This window comes from Heterocephalus glaber, unplaced genomic scaffold (assembly GCF_053883595.1).
Source record: "Heterocephalus glaber isolate CG9 unplaced genomic scaffold, H.glaber_assembly_v1.0 deba00001600, whole genome shotgun sequence".
NCBI lineage: Eukaryota > Metazoa > Chordata > Mammalia > Rodentia > Bathyergidae > Heterocephalus > Heterocephalus glaber.
In genome coordinates this window covers 38,252,146-38,275,580 of record NW_028258372.1, presented here as the reverse complement: position 1 = coordinate 38,275,580, position 23,435 = coordinate 38,252,146, and the positions used below count along the sequence as shown (strand labels likewise).

Genomic DNA, 23,435 nt, shown 5'->3' with positions numbered 1-23,435 from the left:
TCCAAACTGATACACCATTTAAAAAATAAGAAATCGGGCCGGGGATTTAGCTCAGTGGTTTCGCCACCTGCTGTGCAAGCGCAAGGACCCGAGTTCGATCCCCAGTTCAAAAAAAACAAAAAGAAATCTAGATCTCAAGAAAACACTTTCTTTGCAATTTAACATGTTCTGCTTAAATTGCTCTTCTGATATACAAGTTGAAGAGCTAGACTCCAAAAGTACATCAATTGTCTCCAAAGATACACAGACAAATGGCCAATAAGCACATAAAAGCTCAGTATCTTTAGGGAAATGCAAATCAAAACCATAAGGTACCATTTCACAGGTTAGGACATCAAAATTTAAAAATAAAAAGGAGGGGCTGGGAGTATAGCTCAATGGTAGAGTGCTTGCCTGGAAAGAGGCTCTAGGTTTATTCCCAGCACTGAAAAAAAAAGGAAACTAACAAGTGTTGGCAAGGATGTGGAAAAACTGGAACCCTCTTGGATTGCTCTTGGGGATCTAAAATGGTATAGTCACTGTGGAAAGCAGTTTGGCAGTCCGTCAAAGCTAAACATAGAACTACCATATGACCCAGCAACCTCACTGCTAGCTGTACAAAAGAACTACAGGTAAGACTTGGACATTTGTACACTGCTGTTCATAGCAGCATAATTCACCTTAACCAAAAGATGGAAAAAGCTCAAGTGACCAAAACAGATGAGTCAATCAACAGTATCTGGATACAATGGGATAGTCAGTCATTGGACCTTGAAACATTATGCTAAGTGAATTAAGGCAGTCACAGAAGGACAAATATTATACAATTCCACATAAAGAAGGTACCTAGAATAGGCAAATTTGGAGAGAAAGCAGAATCAAGGCTCCAGGGCCTGGAGGGAGGGGAGAATGGGAGTTACTGTTTAATAGTCGTGACAGTTAAACAACACTGTGCCTGTGCTCAAATGCCACTGAGCTGTACTTATAAATGCTTATGATGATATTATTTTATGTATATTTCACAATAAAAGACTATAATTATTAAACCACAATTAGTAATTAAGTGCTTATTACATGATGTATGGCATCGTGCTAAAAGACAAATTGTGTTTACAGAACCCACATGGATTTGTTCTTCATCTCATATAAATAGCAACATAGGCAAATGAGGACTTACTAACATTGCTCCTTCTAAAGGCCACAGGTCACTTCCACTACAATCAGAAAACAGCCTGTTCCAAAATGCTAACGCAATTTCCAGGCACAATCAGACCCCACTACACACACCTTTTTTTTTGGTACCGGGGATCGAACTTGGGACCTTGCACTTTTGAGGCAGGCAGTGGAACCACTGAGCTAAATCCCCAGCTCCACAACACACACCTTTTGAAGATCAGCTTAAGGGACTTGGAACGCATTAAAAACAATGTATTTTATTTCCAAGCATATAGTGAACACCAGACTTTCCCTTGCACAGATTCTTCTCATAGAGAACTGAGTATATTGGAACCAAGCTGTTCCTGGGGAGGTTCCTCATGACCAGGAATCAAGACCCAGTGGTCCTAAAGGTAGCAGTCTTGTATCTAGCATCCTCAAAACCAAGGCAGCATACCCTGTGTTTTACTTTCAAAGTAAAGGACGAGTATTTTACTCTATCCTTCATCTACAGAGCATTTCGCTGTGAAACGATTTGTGTTGACTCTGGACAATTCTTCTACATAATTCAAGTGAGATTAGGGACTGGTATGAAACATGCATTATGTGAAGTATGAAAAGTAGAATTGTACAACTTATCTTAAAAGAAAAGTTACAGGAGCTTTTATTGTCTGAATAAGAGCACACAATACCAGGCAGAGAAGTCCCCAAGAAATGATGGTCATGTTTCACTGTAATTTGCCCTTTGGTCCTTCGTCTTACTGTATTTTCTTGTAATGATATTAGACATTTATTTTGATCACAAATGCAATCCAAGTGTGAATAAATAAATGTAGTATCTTCTATCCCCCTCCATATTCCTTTAAATAGAAAAAAGTGCCAAATGTCTGTTCATAGCCTCGATGGCCACAGTTGTTGCACCCACAGTTTTAAAAACAGACTGTAACTTGACCTTCTGAAAGCCTTCTTCAACTGCAGCTCTTTTTGTTCAAAAAACCCTGGGAGACTAGTCCTACTGATACTGCCGATAGTCTCCAAAAGGTGAGGATGGCAGCTGGGTTGAAGGCAACTGGGAGGGGTCTTCCGCAAACTGAGGGCCTGCAATTAAAATAAAGAAGGATTAGAAAGAGAATCCAGATATTATATAATTGAAAACGATGCGTCTCTGTAGAAAGTAAACCAATTCACTTGAAAAGTATGTGCTACACTAGAGCTGCAATCTGAACTTATATGTCTCAGGGGCCAAATCCCATGAGATCTGGAGAAGCTTCAAATTTGGTATGACATGACAAGCTGTCTTGTTTCAGAATGGACAGCTCTCAAATGTTATGCCAGGAAAGTCAGATGGATTCATGATAGCGAGAAGCAATACTCAAGGAAGACAGCTGCTGTAACAAGCTGCCACATATCAGGGTTAGAAGAATCTCTCCCACCTCTTAATGTATTGTTTTTTTCTTAACATATTTTTAGTAACAATTTAAAAGTATTTCCACAAAGTTTAAGTACCTTAGCCATATTTTATTTTTTTGTTTTGTTTTTGTTTTTTGAAATAGGGTCTTGCTAAGTATTCCAGGCTGGCCTTGAATTCCAGGTGATCCGCTTGCCTTAGCCTCCTGAGGGCTAGGATTAGATATACTCTACTATGCCAGGCCTACTTAGCCATACTTTAAAAGAACTCAGTTATCCAATTTATATAACTAATTAGGTAGGAAATGTGCTCTGAAATGGGAAAATTCAGCGTAGGGTGCCACAGAACAAAATCTTGTAGTTTAGTTTTCAAAAGATTAGAGGACTCGGGAGGCTGAGGCAGGAGGATCACCATGAGTTCAAGGCCACCTTGGGCTACACAGTGAGTTCAAGGCCAGCCTGAACTACATAGTGAGACCCTGTTTCAAACCCTCCACCCCCCAAAAAAGGATTAGAGGGCCTGGGAACTGAGGGGAGGGTGGCAGTGGCTTTTAAAAGACTTTTAGAGAAATAACCAATTTTTTTCTTTATGGAAACAGAAGCAGACAAGAAAATAATTGGAAAGAAGAGATAAAGATGGTGCACACTCATAATCCCAGCATTCGGGAGGATGAGGCAGGAGGATTGCTGCCATTTTGTGGCCAGCTTGAACTACAACTACACAGTGAGACCTTGTCTCAAAAAATAAAAAACAAACCCAAAGAAAACAAACAAGAGTTAAAATGGTAAAATTCAGTAGTAAAATTCCCTGAGGCTTTCCAAATATAACACTCCATTGATACACTTTTATTTTACTACAAAAGCAATTATCTGCTCATTATAGAAAATGTGAAAGGACTGAGTGAAAAAGATAAGCCAGAGGTGGTAATTATTTCCATTTAGGTATACAGTTCTAGCTAATCTTTTATTACTGCTTCAAGAACTTTTTTGTGTAAGTTAACTGGAAAAATATTTTTAACTTTTCAAAGATGTCCCCCTATACAGCTTTTTAAAAAGCCACATCTCTGTCTAAAAATAGCCTTACTTTCAGGCTGCTTCTATAGGAACAGTGAGTTTTGATTAATAAAAAGGGGATTCCCTCTGAGGAAAAAGGCTTAAAGCAAAGTAACAGGGCTAATTTCTAAAAGACAATATAACTAAATTTTTGTTATGTCCATTTCTAAAAATATGGAGATTTTTTTGTTTTTTGAGGCAGGGTCTCCCTTTGTAGTTCAGGCTGGCCCTGAACTCACTATGTAGCCCAGGCTGGCCTCAAACTTTCGGTAATCCTCCTGCCTCAGGCTTCCAAGTGCTGGGCTGGGATCACAGGCGTGTGTGTCACCACGCCCTGCTTGGAGATCTTTTGATGTTTCATGTGAAATCTTTTTTTTTCTTTTCTTTTTAATGGTACTGGGAATTGAACCCAGGGCCTTCACACTGAACTATATTCGAAGCCCCTTTTAAAATTTTTTATTTTGAGAAAGGGTCATGCTAAGTTACTAAATTGCATGTTCGATCTTGCAACCCTCCTGCATCAGTCTCCCAGAGTGAGAGGATTACAGATGTGCGCAACCATGCCTGGCTTCATGTGGTCTTTCACACTAAAATGATCAAAACCAACTAAAAAGTAAAATGAGAAAGTAACTGTCAGAGTGTTAAACTCAGAGCTAGTGACTGAATCTCTCCTTCAGTGCTCAGGGAAATCAAATCAAACTGGGAGGACTTCTCTATTCCTAATCCTCTGCTGAATCTGTTCCAGCCCCCAGATAATTTTCATCACATCTCACCATTCTGGCTGTCTCCCTGCCCCGGGCCAGGTCAAGTTTTTACTACTATAGCCATCTTTCTGCCTCTGCCAATATGAAGGAATAACTCCATTTAAACAATGAAATTTTTTGATAGTTAAAATTGTACAAGTTAACAGGTTCTTTTGGTTTTTTTGGTTTGATTTATTTTTGGGGACAGGGTCTCACTATATAGCCCAAGCTGGCCTCAAACTTGCGGCAATCTTCCTGCCTCAGCCTTCTGAGTGCTGGTATTACAGAGGTGTGCCACCATGCCTGGTTTAAGCCTAACAGGCAGATATTACATGACTACATAATGACTATCCAGTCTACAATTTTACTTTTCCCCTAGGCATCAGACAAGAGGAATAATTAGCAACAAATTACCGAGCTCTCAGAGACTTTCCTGTGAAAGCTAGTGATTCTCCTCCCAAACATGAATCACTTTCTTCCACTGTATTTTATTTTATTCGAAGCAAGAAACGTTATTTGAAATCATCTCAATGATCTGCTAATGTGTTAGTCTTGTTTTATCCCACCAGAATCTAAGTCCTTGCAGGCGGGGACTGTCTTATTGACTATCTTATTCCCTACTATATCGCCAGCACCTGGTACGTACATGTATCACAAGAAATTGTTGAACCACCACTATTATTACAAATCTGTGGAACCGTCCTTCAGATCTTTTTAGTTTTTGATACTAGTGATCGAACTCAGGATCTTGGGCTTGTGAGGCAGGCACTGGAACCACTGAGCTAAATCCCCGGCCCCCTTCAGACATTCTTAAAATGACCAGTACCAGGTACAGTGGCACACACCTTCGATCCCAGCACTCAGGTGGTTTAGGCAGGAGGATCATGAGTTTGAGACCAGCCAGGGCTACAGAGAAGGCCAGGGCTACAGAGAAGTCCAAGGCTAGCCTGAACTACATAAAGAGATCATCTTGAAAATAACAACAAAGCAAAGTTTTCAGAATAAGCAAATGAGCACTGAAAACATCTGAGATCTACACACAAGGTCCAACGGCAAATTAAGTACCCAAGCATTTCTCTCACTGGCCAACTGAACAGTCATTTCACCTCTGCTCACTTTCCCAACTAGAATCTGAGCCCATTATCAGTCTTCATGAACTACACAGCATGTTCATGCCTAACGCAGAAATTGCAAACTACCCCATGTTAGCAGACAAAATATTTTTCTTTTTTGGTACTGGGGATTGAACTCTGGACCTTGCGCTTGCGAGGCAGGAGGTGGATAAGTGTTTTTTTTTTTTTAATTAAGAAACCATTCCAAAGTATTTGAGCTGCGGTATTAAGCAGAGAAAAGACTCACCACTGGGAAACTGTGAAGAGGCAAATCTCGTCAACAAGATACCAGCTCCTTCGATTAAAGCTAGGAGAATGCCACCCATCGCGGCTGAGCCAACCATGGCCACTGGTCCATCTGAAGATATGAGCAACAAAGAGGTTACTCTAAAGGAGAGGGCTTCTGCGCTGTATGCCTCCTCCCGAACCCAAACGCCTTCTTACTGTTCGAAACCCACAGTCAGCAAACTATAGCCCACAGGTCAAATCCAGCCTATTGGCTATTTTTGTAAATAAAGTTGTATGGGAATACAGCCCTGTTCTTTTAATTAAGCACTCTCTGTGGATATTCTTGTACTGTGACAGCAGAGCTAATCACACCATCCAGAAAGCCTCAAATGTTTACTATTTGGCCTTTTGCAGAAAAAGTTTACAGGGCCTGGGATTTAGCTCAGTGGCACCACGCCTGCCACATAAGTGCAAGGTCGTGAGTTCAATCCCCAGTACCAAAAAAAAAAAAAAAAAGAAAGAAAAAGTTTACGAACCATCAGTCTAAACCATTAAGCTCAAAGGAATTCTGGCTTGCTGCCTGTCCCAAAGATTCAGAAGACAGGTTTAAACTCTTTATTCCTAATAATCCTATGTGGAAGGCATTATTAATTCTAGAATGCTGATGAAACTAAGCACATGAAGTTTGGCACACTGCCCAGTCACACAGCTAATAAATGGCCAAAACTAGGAACAGAAGTGCTCTTAACCCCTGTATACATGGGCTAGGACTCCAAGCTCCCTCATTTGCAAGCTTTCCAAGTAAACAAACAGCCCCCTTACTCTCTCCAACCTACCACACTGACTCATGCTACCCCAAACCAAGCGAGGCTCGGTCTTAGGTATTACACATGTCATGAGAATGAAGACATATGAGGTCTTCCCAACAGTCTGGTCCCCGCATGCATCTACAAGGCTGGCTTACTTCTTGCTGCCAGGATGGCCCCGGTTAAGGCACCGCTAGTGATAGAATTCCAGGGGTCTTCTTTTCCTCTGACTTGCACCATACTACAGTCAATCATGGAGAACAGACCTCCCCAAACTGCAAAGCTACCTGTTTTATTTTAAAAATAAACAGATTAATTTAAATGTCATCTCATATTTCAAATATTATCAAAATTCTCCTACTCCAAACAAATACATGGAGACACAAGTCTGAATAAACACCGAACAAAGGTTGGAATAACTATTATTTGAATAAGCTTGGATTTTACTGTATCAGCTGGAAAATTAGCAACAACTCAATTAAAAGAAATAAGCCAAAGGTTGTGGGTGCGGCTCAGTAGCAGAGTACCTGCCTAGTGCATACAAAAGCCCTGGGCTTGAAAATCACTAATAGAAAAACAAAGAAATCCAGCTATTTTGCAATATATTACAGGTATAAGCCAATACAAATCCAAGTGGCAAATGAATGATATGAACAGTTAGAATTATGGAATACCCCTCCTTTCTGTCTTTATTTCTCAAGCATAAATCTAAAACTTACTTTAAGTCAGCAGATTGTTTACTTCGTAAACTATACCTAAACATGAAAACAATTCTGAAAAATAAAGGCACACACACACATACACAAATTCAAACAAAATCTAGAAAAGACAGTTAAGATTTTCACAGTCAGCATTTCTGGGTAACAAAATAGATGACTTGTGTTTTTCTGTTTTCCAATTCTAAAATGAATACTCAAGCCTCAATCAATTTATTCTTTATCATCTGAAATCTCAGGATAGTGGGTAACTAGATGCGCTAATGTAATAAACTGGGTCTCTCCAAATGTCTGAACCAGGTCATTGCCAGGATCCTCTTCCAGTTCTCACGTTATTCATTAAAGGTAGTAGACATGACCTACCTTTAGCTGGTAGCCTCAGCTACCACAGAATACAGCTCCTTATTTTTGGTCTATTATCAGAGAGCTCAAAATACATTAAAAAAAGTTGTTCCTCAGTAACCCTATGTCCCAGAAGAGGGGCATGCTGTCTAGGTACAATAGAATGTACCCCTACCCTTTTCCTTGGTGCTGAGGATTGAACCAGACCTCATACATGCTAGGCAAGTATTCTAGCACTGAGCTACATTCCCAGTCCTAAATTTTTTGTTTTGAAGGAATGCAAAGCAGTCACGTCTTATGAAAAATAGTCAGGTGTCTTCAATTTGACTACATGAATATAATTTCATCTAGTACATGTAGTACATAAATATAATTTCTACATTTTTTTGTCATCTCCCTTCTCCCAATTTCCAAAAAACCAAGTTTTATAAGTGCGATGCACATAATCTTTTAACATTTTGCACTAATCTCTGCACAATGTCTAAAAGCTAACCTTGGAGAAAAGCCCAGCAGCTCAGTTTCTCTCTTATGAAACCCCAATTATTCAGATCACATTCTCTTTGGCTTTATTGATTTATTTTTTGTATTGGGGATTGAACTTGGGACCTTGTGCTTTCAAGGCAGGCAGCAGAACCACTGAGCTAAATCCCAGGCCTCTTCAGTTTTATTTACCCCAGGCGCTATCATTCCGAACCCTAAACCTGAGCTTTAAGCGCTCTGCCTTCGTTCTGGAGAAAGGGGGGAAAAAAAAAATCACTGAACACCTGAAGGACAGAGACAAGATTTTCAAATGGATACAATAACTCAAGTGAACTTTCCGAACAAGCCATAAAGAAGAACCTACAGAGATATTAGTTTGTGACAAGTTGTTAGATCAAACTAAAATCACTAACTGATATAGTCTTTTAAAAAAGGGAAAAAGAAAAGTTTCATCTTCCAATAAACTAGAGCAAGGATGTAACAATTTTACTTACCTCCCAACTGTGGAGCCCTGGTTTTAATGGCTGTCAAACTCCCTCGTAGTCTGTGGTTTACTCCCTGTAACAAAAGAGCAACCTAAACTGTAATACATTAGGCGTGTAACACATTTCTAACCCCCTGGTGCAGCCACCAGGAATATTACCAAACCCGTTTCAAGCGATGATAAAATAAGACCAACCACCTACTTACCACTGGAGAATTTCGAAAACCTTTGATTGCTTGAAAGATCCCACCACCTATGGTACCCATTGTAAAGGCTCCACCGCAGTCATCTACAATTCGCCACGGGCTACAGAGGAGGGGGGAAAATATCACCTTATTTCTCATTCCTAAACCATAATATCTTCTTTGCTAATAGAGTAAGGGATGCAACTGATTGTAATACAGGACCCAGTGTAACCAGTTAACATTTGGCCTATGAAATGTAGACAAAGATAAAGAATACTGAACATACCCATATCTATTTGGCCCCAAGTCATCTTAGCTAGAAGGAATGGAAATAGCATTAACTTCCAAATTTGTAACAGCACTTCATACATTTTAACAATTACTGTATCTGTTTTAAAAGCCTAAGTCTGCCACTGTGCAAAAGCAAATGAACAAATATACAGGAAATTACACTGTAATCAACAATGTTGACTCAATCTTCTGGCCAACAGGGTAAGCCCGAAGCCCTGTAAGCAATCATACATTTTTTTTTTCTTTTGCGGTACTGGGGATCAAACTCAGAACCCTGCACTTGCAAGGCAGCTGCGGTGCCACTGAGCTAAATCCCTAGCTCCAGCAATCATAAATTTTAAAGCTGAGACCCAATGACGATTCCATGACTACAGATAAAGACAAATTCTGAAGAGTCTCCAATTCTTTCCTGGTCTACTGAGTTCTAGTAGCCATTTGAAACTAGTTTCGATCAGCTCTATTTAATGCACTGGAATAATACCCTTGTGGACCCAGCTTCCATATGCAGCAATCTAACTTATGTAATACTGAAATCTGAGTAATTTGCTTAGTAGAACAGAACTACGGGGAATCTGGCTCATAAATCTTTAAGCAGGGCTAGCTCACTCGCAGAGTGCTCACTTGGCAGGCACTAAGCATCTGGACTTGATCCCTAGCACTGGAAAAAAAAAAAAAAGAGAGAGAGAAGAAAGAGTGACTGTTGTTTTTTTTTGGTACCGGGGATTGAACTCGGGACCTTGCGCTTGTGAGGCAGGTGGCAGAACCACTGAGCTAAATCTCCAGCCCAAGAGTGACTGTTAAATTCATTCTCAACCCATGGCAAGTAAAAGAAATTTCTTTTTAACTAGACTCAAGGAACAAGCACTACATTTAAACCTACAAATCCAAATATTATTGCTGCCTAACAATCTAATTAACAAGTAATTTCTGACTGCCAAATAGGAATACAAAAAGTCAAAACACCACACCATTTTCAAAGTGTAATACTAGTCATGATCTTGTACAGAAAGACTACTACACACAGCACGTATTCTAATAGTGAGATGCTTTGGGGCCTTGTTGCCCACAAGTATGGTCCTAAACTGGGGAAAATCAGTACCTAGAAGCAAGTTTGTCAGAGAACAAAGAATCCTGGGCCTTGTGCTGGGCCTCCTCCAACATGCCAAGCAAGTGCTGAACCACTGAGCTGCACCCCCAAACCCAGAGTGGACATTTTAACACAATTCACAGGATCTTTTTTCTTCTTTTTTTCGGTTCCCTGGGCTGACCCCAAACTCATTTCTCTGGTCTCTGCCTCCCGAGTCCTGGCATTATAGACATGCACTTCCACACGTGGCTCCACAAGTGATGTTATTACACTTTAAAAGTTTAAGAAGCAGTGCTCTGACAGACTATACCAGACAACAGAAATTTCTTTAAAACAGTAGAAACATTAATAGGAAGTAAAGAGGGAAGGCAAAAAGAGAGGAATTCATGGGTCAGTCTATAAACAGGGAGTTAGTAACTTTCAAATAGGACAATGACAAAGTTTTCTGGTTACGGTGGTGCAGAATAGGGCAAACAAGAAAGGTTCCATGAAAACATACAAAAAAATATGAAGGGGTTGGGGGCTTACTAAGTCTATGGTTTGTTTTCTAACTGATCTTAAAATTAATTGGAGCTGGGCTGGGGATTTAGCTCAGTGGTGCTGCTGCCTGCCTTGCAAGCACAAGAATGAACTCACACTCTGCAGGACTGTAAATGTTGCCGGACACGGAGTGTACACGTGGAATTCTGGTACCCTGGTAGGCTGAAGCAGGAAGATCACAAATTTAAGACCAGCCTTAGGAACTCAAGAGAGAAGGCCCTGAATTTTGTCCCTACTACAGCAAAAACAAAACAAACCAAAAACCCAAGAAAGTGGCAAGCAAACAGTAAAACGATCGAAAGTTAACCATTTGAATATTAACTATGTTTTTTTTTTTTTGTCGGACTCAGGACCTTGCACTTGTTAGGCAGGCACAGGGCTCTGAGCTACATGCCGAGCCCAAGTATTAACTATGTTCTGGGTGTCCCACAGTGCAAATAAAACTTGCGATGTCCATAAAAAGCTGTGTTGTTTTCCTTTAGAATTCATAATCTTGGGCCTGGGATGTAGCTCAGTGGCTCCAATGCCTGCCTGGCAAGCGCAAGGTCCTGAGTTCGATCCCTGGTTTAAAAAAAAAAATAATCATAATCTTTTAACTTTGCAAAAGAATATTCCTGTCTCCTCTCCATTTTACAGAAGAACTGAAGTTCAGGCTGAAATTAAGTAATTTGCTGTGGTGGACTGATTAAGGGGCAACTTGTAACGCCCAGCTGAACTGAATCAGCGTGGTCTGGGCATGGAGGATCCACCTGAAGACTGTTACCAATGGCCATAAAAAGAGTACTGGAGGGGAAGATCTTGGCCTGTTGATTTGCTAGGAGAAGCTTGCTGTGGATAGTTTTCCTGATGCAAACTAAGAAGTTCTCATCGGAGGAGGAGCTTGGGGCATCGTTGTCACTGGGAATGGCTGCTGTTCTCATCAGGGGAGCTCTGATCTTCACTGTGAGCATCACTTCCTAGTTCCAATGTGGATCCCTCAGCTTGGTGGCACAAATCCTTCATCTCACCAGCGTAGATTTTCTGGCTTCCATCACTGGCCTTTGGGCCTTCCAGGTGCAGATCCTCAATACAGACAAGCATGAGACATTGCCGTGGGCTCTAGGACAATGGCTGGAATCGAGGAGGACACTGCCTTGGACTCTAGGCCTTCAGCTGGACTTGTGTGGGAAACTGCTGGGATCTAGGCCCTCAGTTGAATCCTTTGGGCTTCTAGAGTGCAGTTAATCTCTTGCACTCCTTTGTATTTCAATCTTTGGGTAATTATCATAAAATAACCTTATAAGCTATGTTCTGTATTTAATGTATTCCCTTGCCCAATCCTGCTGACTACAACACTTGCCCAAGGTGATATATGTAAAAACTAGTAGAATCAACTTTTTTTAGTAGAATCAATTTAAGTACAAAATTTGGACTCCAAAGTCACCAAACTCTTTCAGCTGTACCATATAGGCTAAGAGTTTCTAAGAGAACATATGATACAAAGAAGTATTTAGAATGATTACACCCATGTGGTGTATTAAGCAGCACTGGAGATCAGGAAAGCAGTAGGAAGCTACTATAAAAGGCATTATGGGCACCAGGTAAAATCCTGACAGAACAAGAACAGAAACAACAAAAAGCAGAAAGTCAGCAGTTATCTAGCATGAATGTGGCCCTGGGATCAATCCTCTTCTTTTTTTTTTTTTGGTACCGGGGCTCGAACTCTGGACCTTGCGCTTTTGAGGCAGGCGCCGGAACCACTGAGCTAAATCCCCAGCCTGTCTTCTCCACAAGAAAAAAGAGAAAAGAGAGAAGTGAAAGAGAAGAGAGAGAGCAGAAAAGAGAGAGAACCAGGCAGACGTTTTCAAAAAATTCTGACTGCACAGGGCCAGTGGGAGAGAAAAGACGCTTAAGTTTTGAGCTTAGTTTTTCAAGAAATGTTATAACTGGAAAGGACAGATGATCAGAGCAGTTTGACTACAAAATTAACCAGCTGACTGTACTGTTTCAGTACATATGTACAAAAAGAAAAGGGGCTACATAGTGAAAACGCATTATTTTATAAGATCTTTAACTGAACAAAATTACTTTATTCCCCTGCTGATGTGTATCATTATCATGTATCCAACAGCAACTTACAGCGTGTTGAACCCTGCATATTCAAGCACAATACAAGGAAATAACTGTCTTTAAAAAAGGAGAGCTTGAAGTGCTAGGAGGTGGTGAAGCATTTCTGTTACACGTTTTGGGGGAGGTGGGGCACAAACTAAGCAACATGGCTACTGCTAGCAAGGCAATAATTTACAAGTTCTGGACATTTTCACAACTTGAGGATACCTTGGTTCTTGCTCTTACACAAAGGAACAAGTAATCCAAAAACCAAGATCTGATTTTTATTTATGATCCCAGAAACTCAGAACTAACGAACAGCTGCTTATACTGTTTTATAAGTGTGTATATGCCTGATCTTTTCATGTTTTTATTCCTTGAAGCTACGCTCAGAGTCCTCACTTGATAAATGCTGAATGAACTGTTATTCGTAGCTTTTCAGAGAACCCACTCAACTACCTCTTTTATGTTTTCCTGATATTTTTTGCCTCCCTCCTTCCCCAAGGAGAATTCCAAGCACGAAAACGACGCTCCAGCCTACAGGAGCTTATCCAGACTCCGAGGGTGAAATCTATGTTCCAATCATTTGAAATGTTTCACCTTGCGGACACGCATCACGACACAAAGTCTCAAGAGCAGTACTCCCTCCCACAGAGGCCAGGCTTCCCTTCCTCCGCGCGGGAACTGAGCACAGGTGCAGGGACGCGTCCAAGGTCACCTCGTCGGGCAGAGAGGATTACTACCGACCCTGCACAAGGTCGACAGTGCCCTTCGTCAGGAGGAGGTCCTCGGTCTCTATCCACCCAAGCTTGGATCCCTCACCGTCATCCACCGCAAGGTCACTGGGTGCTGGGCTGCGGCCGTACAGGACTAAAGAAGTCACCTGGCCGCTCTCGTCCCCACTGCCCCAGGTTACCAAACTTACGTCGACGCGCCTGAGACTGAGTTCTGCTTAAATCTCGGGAGACTGAGCCGGGGGAAATGAGGGCCGTGGAAAGGTTTAAAAGAAAGACAAGGACTGCGGATAAGGCTCACCAAGGTTCCCGAGCGTACTCCTCCATCTTGACTAGCGGCCAAGAGAGCAAAGCCGGGTGAGCAGGGCGGAAACTGATTTCAGCGGCGGAAGTGATCCCGATAGGAGGTCATTAAAATCTGTGGGGATTGGTTAGCTGTTTCCCCCGTAGCCAATGGGAGTCAGGACTCGGGGCGGGGCCAGCGTGTGGGCGGGACTTTCCCTGCCCAGGTCCTCGAAGGCGGGGAGCTGTGCTGCGTGGGTAGAGAAGCTACCAAGTGAGAGGGTTCGGGGCTAGAGGTTTGGCTCGGTGGTGCCGCCTCCTGCCTCGCAAGTTCAAGGTCCTGAGTTTGATCCCCGATACCAAGAAGAAAGACAGGGTTCGAATTATTCAGTCGCTGGAGGTTCGGGGACGGAGATAAACCTGATACTGTTTCGCTGGGGTTTGCCAAACTTAAATATTATGCTTTTCCTTTCTAAAAGCACGTTTGCAGTCAGCTGTGAATTAATGCTACCCAATTTGCCATTAGCAGTGTTTTTGTTTTTGTTTTGGTACCAGGGATCCAACTCCGGACCTTGTGCTTTCCAGGCTGGAGGCGGATTTGCCGTTAACTCTGAATCTCCTAGCAGCTACGTATAGCCCTGGGGTCTCCACCCCTTATAATCACAGGGCCTGGAAATGTAGTAAATGCTCAAAAAATATTGAGCTACTTGGGCCATCTGGAGGACCATGACCAATTTGAGCCCCTCGCTTTGAGAGACATTGACTCCACAGCCTCTTCAGTCCTCTCTCCCAATGATTACCAGATGGTGTGAGGGCTGTTTCGCCCAGAGAAAAGAGACTGAAAAGGATTGGTACCCAACTGCTCCTTTTAACTGAGAGCTAGCAAAACCTGTGATGACTGTGAAGGGAACTCCTCTCCATTCTGCACTGTTGATTTTAAAATGTGTATTATCTTGCGGAAAAGTTAATGTAATAAACAATAGGAGACTGCAATGAAGAGTGAGGTTCCCTTCAAATATTTGGAAATATGAATTGAGCCTTCCAGAGCACAAAAGATCATTAGTAAAAGTGTCTTGTGTGTGAGAATAGTTCAAATGAATCATCTTATTTGGATGTGTAAATTCAAGAAAGCCTGTTTGGGATGTGTGACTGCAATTAAGAGACTTTAATTAATTGTAAAGGCTAAAGAGGATGCAGGAGAGCACGGAGCCCAGAAGGTGCAGCACAGAAAGGATTTCAGTCAGCACCTCTGACCTGGTGGCATACATATTTCAGTAACTAGAAATTTGCATTCTCATGGGGCAAGGATTCACCAAGAACCAGATGAAATATCCTTTAGCTCTAGATACCTTCCTGTGCTTCTTAAAAGATCTATGAGTAGTTGCTAAGAGCTTCACACAGTTGATGACAAATTATGTAGCATTAATTCAATTGACAGAGCTTTCTGTCAGAGCTCTTTGCTTTTCCTTGACCCCAAGAACCCGAGCTCTTATTCCATATTTGTTATGCAATCTTATCCTATGTCTGTAATGCCAATTATTATCCCATATTTCTGTTGTTATTCAAAGCTCTTATACCATATTTATTCAGCAATCTTCTGATTATTATTTGGCTTCTGAATAGCCTTATATATAGGAGTAAATGCCCAGGCCTGTGCTCATAACTATTCCTGTCTACTTGGCAGTTAATACTAATTTATGTCTCTGCCTTTTGTGAGCTTGGTTCTTTTGACTCAATCACCAAAAACAGTCAGGGTTCTCCAGAGAAATAAGAGTAAATAGATGGGTAGAGTTAAGGAGGAATCTACTCATCCTAATCTTGAGGTTGTGGAGTCCCATGATCTGCATGTGCATGCTGCAGACCTAGGAAAGCTGCTTGGGTAATTTCTCTTTTCTTTTTTTTTTTGGTTCTGGGGATCAAACTCGGGTCCTTTCACTTGGGCAGCAGGTGGTGAAACCACTGAGCTAAATCCCTGGCCCCTGCTTGGGTAATTTCATCCAAGGTCAAAGGCCCAAGAATGAGGGGAGCCAATGACAGAAACCCTAGTCTGAAGGCAGGAGAGGATGAGATGAAGTGTTCGAGGCCAGTTCCAGTGTTCCAGGCAGAGACAGCAGGGAGAATTCTCTCTTCTCCACATTTGGTTCTGCACAGGCGCTCACTGGACTGGGCACTGCCCGAGTACATCAGGAAGGACAATCTACTGAGTCCACTGGTTCAAGTTATTTGCACCTAGAAACCCTCTCCCAGATAGAAACTGTGCTTAATCTGGGCACCCTGTGGCCCACTGGAGTTGGTATAAAATTAGCTTTCATAGTGAGTTTATGTTTACAAAGCTGAAGTCCAGACCCTCTTTGCCGGTTACTCAGCTCCTTTCATCCAACAGCCCTTACCCTAGAGGAGCGTGCCGTGCTGGGAGACTCTGCTCCAGTGGCGGCCGGCAAGCGGTCTCAGTCTTCTCACTTTCTGCTCTCTTTTAATTGCAACAGACAGCTGGGCGTTTAGACTCAGAAAGCCCCAGATTTAGCATTTGTTAGAGGCATGTGTCGCTTCTCTCTCTGAAATAGCCATTTGTGCTCCACATGGTCATCAAGAGCCACTCAGGAGCTGAGATGGGAAGGTGGAAAGTTCAAGGCCAGTCAAGACAACTTAGCTGGACATGGTGGCACACACCTGTAATCCTAGCACTTGGAAGGCTGAGGCAGGAGGATTGCTGTTAATTCAAAGCCAGCCTGGGCTACATAGCAAGACCTTGTTTCAAAAAAAACAATTTAGTAAGACTACGTATCTTGTTTTGTTTTGTTTTGTTTTAACCAGGGATTAAACTCAGGACCTTGCACTTTCAAGGCCAGCGTGGCACCACTGAGCTAAATCCCCGGCCCAAGATAGAATGTTTGCCTACATGTGCAGAACCCTGGGTTCAATCCTCAGTCACACACACACCCATTTCCAGGATGCTGAGTGAAGAAACCTTTCAGAAGAAAAGATATACTGTAATCTAGTGAGGTTTTCTTTTTTTATTTTTGAGACCACATTTTCTGTGTAGCCCAGGCTTGCCTCAGACTCTCAGTCCTGCTACCTCAGCCTCCCCAGTGCTGGAATTACAGGACGCACTGCCACACCCAGCCATGTCAGGAGTCTTTAGCCTAAGGGACTTTGGTGGCCTTCACTGAGGGAAGCTTAAAGGTAGAGGAATGAGTGAGGAAAGCAGTGAAAGTCCTTGAGACCATGAAGGGGAGGGGCATTAGAACTGGTGATTAACACACGAGGGCACAATTTGTTAAAGTTAGTGTTCTAGCCCCAGGGTGGGACTGTTGGTGGAACCACTTGTCGTCCAGGTACTGATGGGAATGGACACTTTCAGACTCTTCCCCTCCCAGCCATTCAGTATGTGTGAACTTGGAGGCTACTGGGGCCTCAAGGGTCCCATCCACCAGGAGGACACAGTCCATGACTGTGGCTCCAAATCTCATAGTTGGGCCTGGTCCAAGTCACCAGAAACTCAGATTGCCCCAGATAGGTGAGGCTGGACCCACAGCCAGCTCTTGGGCTTGGAGTTCTTCGCTTTGGTAGGCACAGGTATCTTAGTTTGGGCCAGTTGAGGCAGGAGAGGCAATCTCTTAGCTTTTTTTCCTGCCCTAGCTCTCCTTTCAGAAAGACATGAGTCTGGCCTGTGTCTGTGCCCGACCTCTCCTCTGCCCATTTCCGTTCATCTCAGGAGTGCTAGCTCAGGCTGGTGGCTTGTTTCCAGAGACAGAGTCTGCCACTTTTTTCTGGAGAAACCTTGCATCTTAAGGAAGAGAATCGGTGTGACAGTTTCTCTCTTTTGTGATCTCGCACACTCTGGCCCCTGCTTTAGCTATTCTGCATCAGAGCGTGTGTGTGTGTGTGTGTGTGTGTGTGTGTGTACACATGTACACATGCATGCAAAAGTCATTTTGCACGATAATGCTTGTTATGTGTCTGATGCTGTTACACTGTGCATGCATCTTGTTTAACATACTTCATAACACCGTAACTCTGAGTAGGTACTCTTTCTCTTTAGCTTAATACTTTTTTGTTTTTCCTGCAGTACTGGGGTTTAAACTCAGGCCTTGTGTGGGCTGGGCAAGTACTACACCTCCAGCCCTTGGGTAAATACTTTTTTAATGTCCTCGTATTCCATTTCCCATGGCTCAGAAAGGTTAAATAACTCACCCAAGGTCACAGGTCTCAGATTTGAGCCCAAGTCATTTGACTCCAGAGCCTGCAGTCTTACCTGCTACACTATACTGCCACCCTATATTGCTGAAAATGTGACTTTCCTGGGGACACATGGAGAGCCACTGAACATGAGTTCAAGTGGTTCTGCATCCTTATTGTCCTTTTCCCATCCCACCTATCATCTTGACTGGAGCTTGAAGTCTCTCTCCCTTTTGTTCTCTCCCCATCTCTCTGGCCCCAGCAATGCTAGCTTTTCCCTGAGGACTAGCCCAAGCCAGAATCCCTGAGGAATCCCAGGATGAATTCATTTCTGGTGGATATGGATTCTGAGCTTGGACAACCATTGCCTCCCACATGGCCTCCGGTTGCAGGTGCAGCAGGGAGCCATACTTGTGCATCTTTGGGCTCCCACATCCTCCAGCCTCAGTGGCAGTGTTTTTCAAGAGAATATTTTCAGAGTTTGTGAGCAGTCTTGGGGTGCCCTAGGGCTCAAGGGGTCAGAGGACTTCAGACTGAGTTTGGAACTGTGGGACCTGAGACAGAGAAATGAGAGAGGTTCACGTGTAGACACTTTTGGTTGGGAGGCTGTGAGTCCTGCTCTTTGGTTCTAAAAGCTGGGATTTTTTTTTTTTTTTTTTTTTTTTTTTTTGGTGCTGGGTACAAACTCAGGGCTTCATGAATGCCAGGCAAGTGCTCCACCACTGTGCCCTAGCCCTTTAATAAAAATGTTTATTTTGAGACAGGATTTCTCTGAATTGCCCGGGCTGACTTTCAACTTTTGATCATCCTGCTTCAGCCTCTGGGATCACAGGTGTGTGCCACCATGCCTGGTAGGATTTGTTTTTAAGTGTTTCCTTAGAGCAGAGATCACTGGGCCCAGAACAGGAGGCCACTGAAGCCAGTGACACTGAGGCAAGCCTGGAGCCAAGGGAGTTGCTTGCATTCGTGTTCTGCTGCCTCTTTCGTGGCACAGTGAATATTTTTAGCAAAAATCCTGAGAAAGAAGAGTCTTAGAAGCTGGGGAAAGGCTCTTGCTGATGGGGGGACTACAGGTCAGCTAAGGTGGCCCCAGAGCCAGGATCCCAGAAGATGCTGTGGCCTTGAGAAGGAAGACTGGCCACTCTGAGGGGACACTGGGCCAGGGAGCACCATGTCCCCCAAAGCGTCTAGCTGAAGGCCCTTCAACCCAGCTCCCACCCCAGGCCCTCTGGGGTGCCCACGCCCATCCTGACTCCTTCTCCCCACAGAATTAATGTGGCTTCTGCTGGGCTCCTTTCTTTTTTCTTTTTTGGTTCCGAGGACCGAACTCGGGTCCTTGCACTTGCAAAGCAGGCGGCGAAACCACTGAGCTAAATCCCCAACCCCTTACTGCTGGACTCTTGATGATTCTTATACCTCTTTGCTTGCTTTCCTTTGCCTTTACAGGAGAAGCATTTTTACCCCATTAAATAATACAGTTTAAAGAGAAGAACAATGTTGTAATTATTTTTGTATCCCTCTCCCCTTGGTGCCTGTCCATGTGCTATAGATACATACTTGAATCAATACTTGAATGAGTGGATGAGTGAATAAGAACCAGGTGAGAAGGGGTGTGTGTGTGTGTGTATGTGTATGTGTGTGTGTTTACGCACACGTGTATATTGAAGGTGGCTACTACTGAAGGAAAGAAAGAAAAGGAGGACAGAAGTGGGCTGGAAAGAAAACTACCCAGGATAAGAGTATAAATAATTATAGCAACTGCTAATAAATATATCAGCATATGTATGTTTACCTTATATCAGATCGGTGTTTTCATGTGTGTGACAATTTAATGTTCACAACAATCCTACAGTGTGGGTACAGGTGTTGTTCTTATTTTACAGATGGGAAAGCCAAGTCCAGAGGAGAAGGTGACTTTCTTGAAGTCACATGGACAATAAGTAGCAGTACCACAACCCTGTGCGGGTCTGCTGGCCTCCAGAGCCGGGCCTTCACCTGTACGACCTTCACCTGTATGACTGCACCACACTGCTACCCAGCCTCCTCTGTTGTAGTCTCTTAGAGCCCTTGTACTTCTCTTTTGAGGAATTTTGCAGACTTTTAATTATTTAATAGATTGCTTGAAGTAATTAGTTTAATAATCATCTTCACTGATAGACCATAACCTCCAAAGTTTGTATCTTTAGTGACATCTCTGGCTCTCAACAGTGCCTGACACATCATCGATACTCAGTAAATATATGTTATTGATTGGCCAACACATGACAACTGACTCTTAAAAATGAACTAGGGGGCCTGGGATTTAGCTCAGTAGTTCCGCCGCCTGCCTTGCAAGCACAAGGACCTGAGTTCGATCCCTGGTACTAAAAAAAAGAAGAACTAGGATGCCCGGCATGGTGGTACACACTGTAATTGTGGTGCTAGACAGCTGAGGCAGGAGGATTGCCATGAGTTCAAGGACAGCCTGAACTACCTAGTGAGACCTTGTCTCAAAAAAATAAATAAAAGAAGAAGAACTGCTAGGGTTCTCTAACCCCTTCTCCCACCCTCCCTCTCTGGTTTTCCTGCCTCACTTCTGTCCTCCAACCCCACCAGGCAGCGTCATTCACCTCCTCAGCCTTAACCTAAAGCTGGACTTGTGGGCATTCAGTGCCATGGCCAAGTTTTAGTCCCAGATGATCCCTACACCCTGCAAACGCTGATCAAGTAACCGTCTCTCTTTGGCTTAGGATGGAAAGATGCCAGGAAAGATCGAAGCTTCTACCCCGATGGGTTACACCAGGGCTCTCGAAGGGATTTTGTGGCAAAGTGGGAGGGGGGCAGGAGATTGAATGTCCCTGTGACTTGCGCAGGGCAGCATGATGGATGAGCAGCGAAAAGCCCTTCTATGAAACGCGCCAGACCTGTTGCGATAAACAGTAGATGTCCCAAAGCCCCAGAACTGTACTTCCCCGAAGACAGGCTAAATCATACTCTGGATTTCTACATGGATGGCAGCCCCTCGGCTCCTCCCCTGTGCTCCCAAGGGAGATCTGGCTTACAGATCCCCAGCAGAGGAGGGGCACCTGAGAACAGAGGGAGGTCTGGACCCTCTTCCCAAGAGCCTTGGGCCTTCCAAAATTTATAGCCCTTTAAGAGTTTCCTGCCTCCTGCATACCCTACACTCTTCCTCGGACAGCTTTGCAGGTTTCAGTTTGGATGCACAGCCTGCCTCTCTCTCTCTCTCTCTCTCTCTCTCTCTCTCTCTCTCTCTCTCTCTCTCTCTCTCTCTCTCGCTCCGCAGGCTGGAGCCTCTGATACTTAGCACTCAGATTGCCTTGGCAGAAGAGAATGGGTAAGCAGGAGGTTGGGAGGCATAGCCCCTCCTCTTGAACTGAGTGTCTTCCGTTTTCCCCAGGGTGGAGGCCCGGGCATCCCCCAGCACATTACCAAATACAGTAGAGAGAAGTCAATGAACAATGCACTGGCCACAGTGACATCCATCAGTGACAGAAAAGTAAACTGTGCTTGAACAGGCACGCCTCGGGCTGGCTAGCTCACAGCCCCATGGTCCTGGTCCTGCTTTTCTGGCTCTCTGAGGCCATGGTAGGCTTCTGCCAGCCTCTGCATTTTTGTATCTTTTTCTCATAGCATGGCCCCCTTGTCTTTAAAAGGCTAAACTGTTCTGTACTAAATTTGGTCACGCAGCGCTCCAAGATTCCCTGGAATGTCCTCAAGTTTCAAACAGCTCTGACAGCGAGGCAGGCCCGCCCCCAGCTTGGGGATTGGCTTCTCCTTTCAGAGCCCGGGGAAGTTGTCCAGGCTTATTGGTCGCTGTTTCTACCAGGGCAAGGCTTACCAGCCTGGGGCTGCAGCGAAGCTGCTGTGACAACTGAGCACCTGTGGCAGGGCAGGGCCAGGGCACTGCAGTCCTTGACCCACTGAGGGTCTGCTCACAAGCCTGCTTGGCACGTCTGATCAGTTCCGCAGTCTGAGCAGGAGTCGCAGCTCATTTTGCCAAGATGTCCAAGGTAGCCAAGTATCGCCGGCAGGTGAGTGAGGACCCTGACATCGACAGCCTCCTGTCCACCCTGTCTCCTGAGGAGATGGAAGAGCTGGAGAAGGAGCTGGATGTGGCGGACCCAGATGGGAGCATTCCCGTGGGGCTGCTGCAGAGGAACCAGACCGACAAACAGTCCACGGGCCTGTACAACCGGGAAGCCATGCTCAACTTCTGTGAAAAGGAGACCAAGAAGCTGATCCAGAGGGAGATGTCCATGGATGTGAGTGACACACTGAAGTGGGGGGGACCCTGACTCCCTGCCTAGGGTGCTTCCTTCCTGCCTTAGCAGAACAGCTCTCACTGGCGAAAGGTCGAGTGCTTCCAGACTGGTCAGTATCCACTGAACCAGCAGTGCGTATCTCTTGCCCCTCATTCTGCTCCATAAGCAAAAGTTGGATGCTACATTGCAGGAGTACAGTATCCCATGGTCAAATAGGGCTACTAGTGGAAGGGAAGTTGGGCAGTGTCCTTGAAGGATTCCTTGTCAAGCGGACTCCATCCCGATCCCTCGTATTCTGTTTTTTCCATTAAATTCTTCCCATCCTGTAGTGAGGAGGAGCAAAAGGAGAGAATGACGCTCGAAGCCTCCTGCCAGCCACCCATGAGAAGGCCAAACCCTCCTTAGGGCAGAAGGATTCACTTTCCCCCTGACCTTATGGGCATCTCATAGCACATGGACCATTTGAAGAAGCTTGGGTAGGGGGAGATGGGCTTCCCAAAGCAATGGGAGAGGGGCCAGGTGTCTGTGGGCTGGAAATGTCTTAACCTCATAGCTTCCATTTTATTCCCAGGAAAAGTGAAGTCTGTCTGTCTGTCTGTCTTTCCTTCTTCCTCTCTTCCTTTTTCCTTTTCCACTCTCTAGAGGAGGCTCTAGAGTGAGCCTCCCCCCAACCCTGCATTAAGTCCTTTACAAGCTAGCGAGGCCACTTTGCTGGGGATGGAGAGATTCCAAGGGGAGACGGCAGAGGAGGGAAAAGCAGGAATGTTAGGACGCGTCTGCCCGCATCGAGGATGAGCTGAGGCACAGCTTGCTTTCTGTGTTCCTGGATGGGCATAAAGGAATTATTTTTTCTTCACAGTTGCTTTCATATTTGAGTTTCCTCTGGACAAACCAGACCATCCTCTGATTAAGTATGACTTTGTGGGATTCCATTGTTCATGAGAAAGCATCCAGTGGACAAACTATTTTAAGGCTTTGGGCTCATTCTCAGCCACATTTTTTGTACAGTAGCTATTATTTGTGAATTCTTATAAGAAAAGAATTTATAGCTTCAGTTCTGGCCCTTTGTTTTACCTCTGTGGAATCTGAGGCGCCTCTATGGAACTTCAGATGCCATGTTCATTCCCCTGCAGAGGACAGAGGACAGGAATATAATCAGCTGAAACTTCCGTGAAGGTCTGGCTGGGTGTGAAAGTGACCACAGGTCAGAGTGCACTGGTGGACAGGGCCCTGAGTTCTTAAGTCCTTGAAAGTAGGGAGGAGAAGGGAAGGAGGGAAAGAG

The 23,435-nt window shown here is 44.1% G+C and overlaps 2 protein-coding genes across 4 annotated transcripts in view; one reads left to right on the top strand and one right to left on the bottom strand.

The window, feature by feature from the left end:
• Positions 1-1,769: 1,769 nt before the first annotated feature.
• Positions 1,770-13,885, bottom strand: Timm17a (translocase of inner mitochondrial membrane 17A). 2 transcript variants are annotated; one of them, XM_004862230.3, is made up of 6 exons: positions 13,732-13,885; positions 8,712-8,811; positions 8,516-8,579; positions 6,642-6,770; positions 5,697-5,807; positions 1,770-2,232 (listed from the first exon to the last, which is right to left on the bottom strand). In XM_004862230.3, the coding sequence occupies exons 1-6, from the start codon at positions 13,755-13,757 to the stop codon at positions 2,147-2,149; spliced, it is 516 nt and encodes a 171-aa protein (XP_004862287.1). In that variant the 5' UTR covers positions 13,758-13,885; the 3' UTR covers positions 1,770-2,146. The 2 variants fall into 2 exon arrangements, with proteins under 2 accessions (XP_004862287.1, XP_087050285.1); XM_087194159.1 differs by lacking the exon at positions 13,732-13,885 and adding an exon at positions 8,977-8,998.
• A 7,786-nt stretch (positions 13,886-21,671) lies between these two features.
• The window catches only part of Lmod1 (leiomodin 1), a 45,615-nt gene continuing 43,851 nt past the window's right edge, over positions 21,672-23,435 (top strand). The window contains exon 1 of one of the 2 annotated variants that reach the window (XM_021242295.2): positions 21,672-22,153. In XM_021242295.2, the coding sequence (XP_021097954.1) occupies positions 21,893-22,153 (261 nt within the window). In that variant the 5' untranslated portion in view covers positions 21,672-21,892. The remainder of the gene's footprint in view (positions 22,154-23,435) is intronic. The other variant, XM_004862231.4, reaches the window with a different exon arrangement.

Excerpts from the sequence above, each read along its gene's own strand:
- Timm17a (XM_004862230.3), bottom strand. The coding sequence starts at position 13,757 with ATGGAGGAGTACGCTCGGGAACCTTG. Across the intron at positions 5,808-6,641 it reads GGCCATCCTGGCAGCAAGAA|ATGGACCAGTGGCCATGGTT; the intron begins GTAAGCCAGCCT and ends TCATATCTTCAG. Across the intron at positions 2,233-5,696 it reads CTCTTCACAGTTTCCCAGTG|GCCCTCAGTTTGCGGAAGAC; the intron begins GTGAGTCTTTTC and ends TTTTAATTGCAG.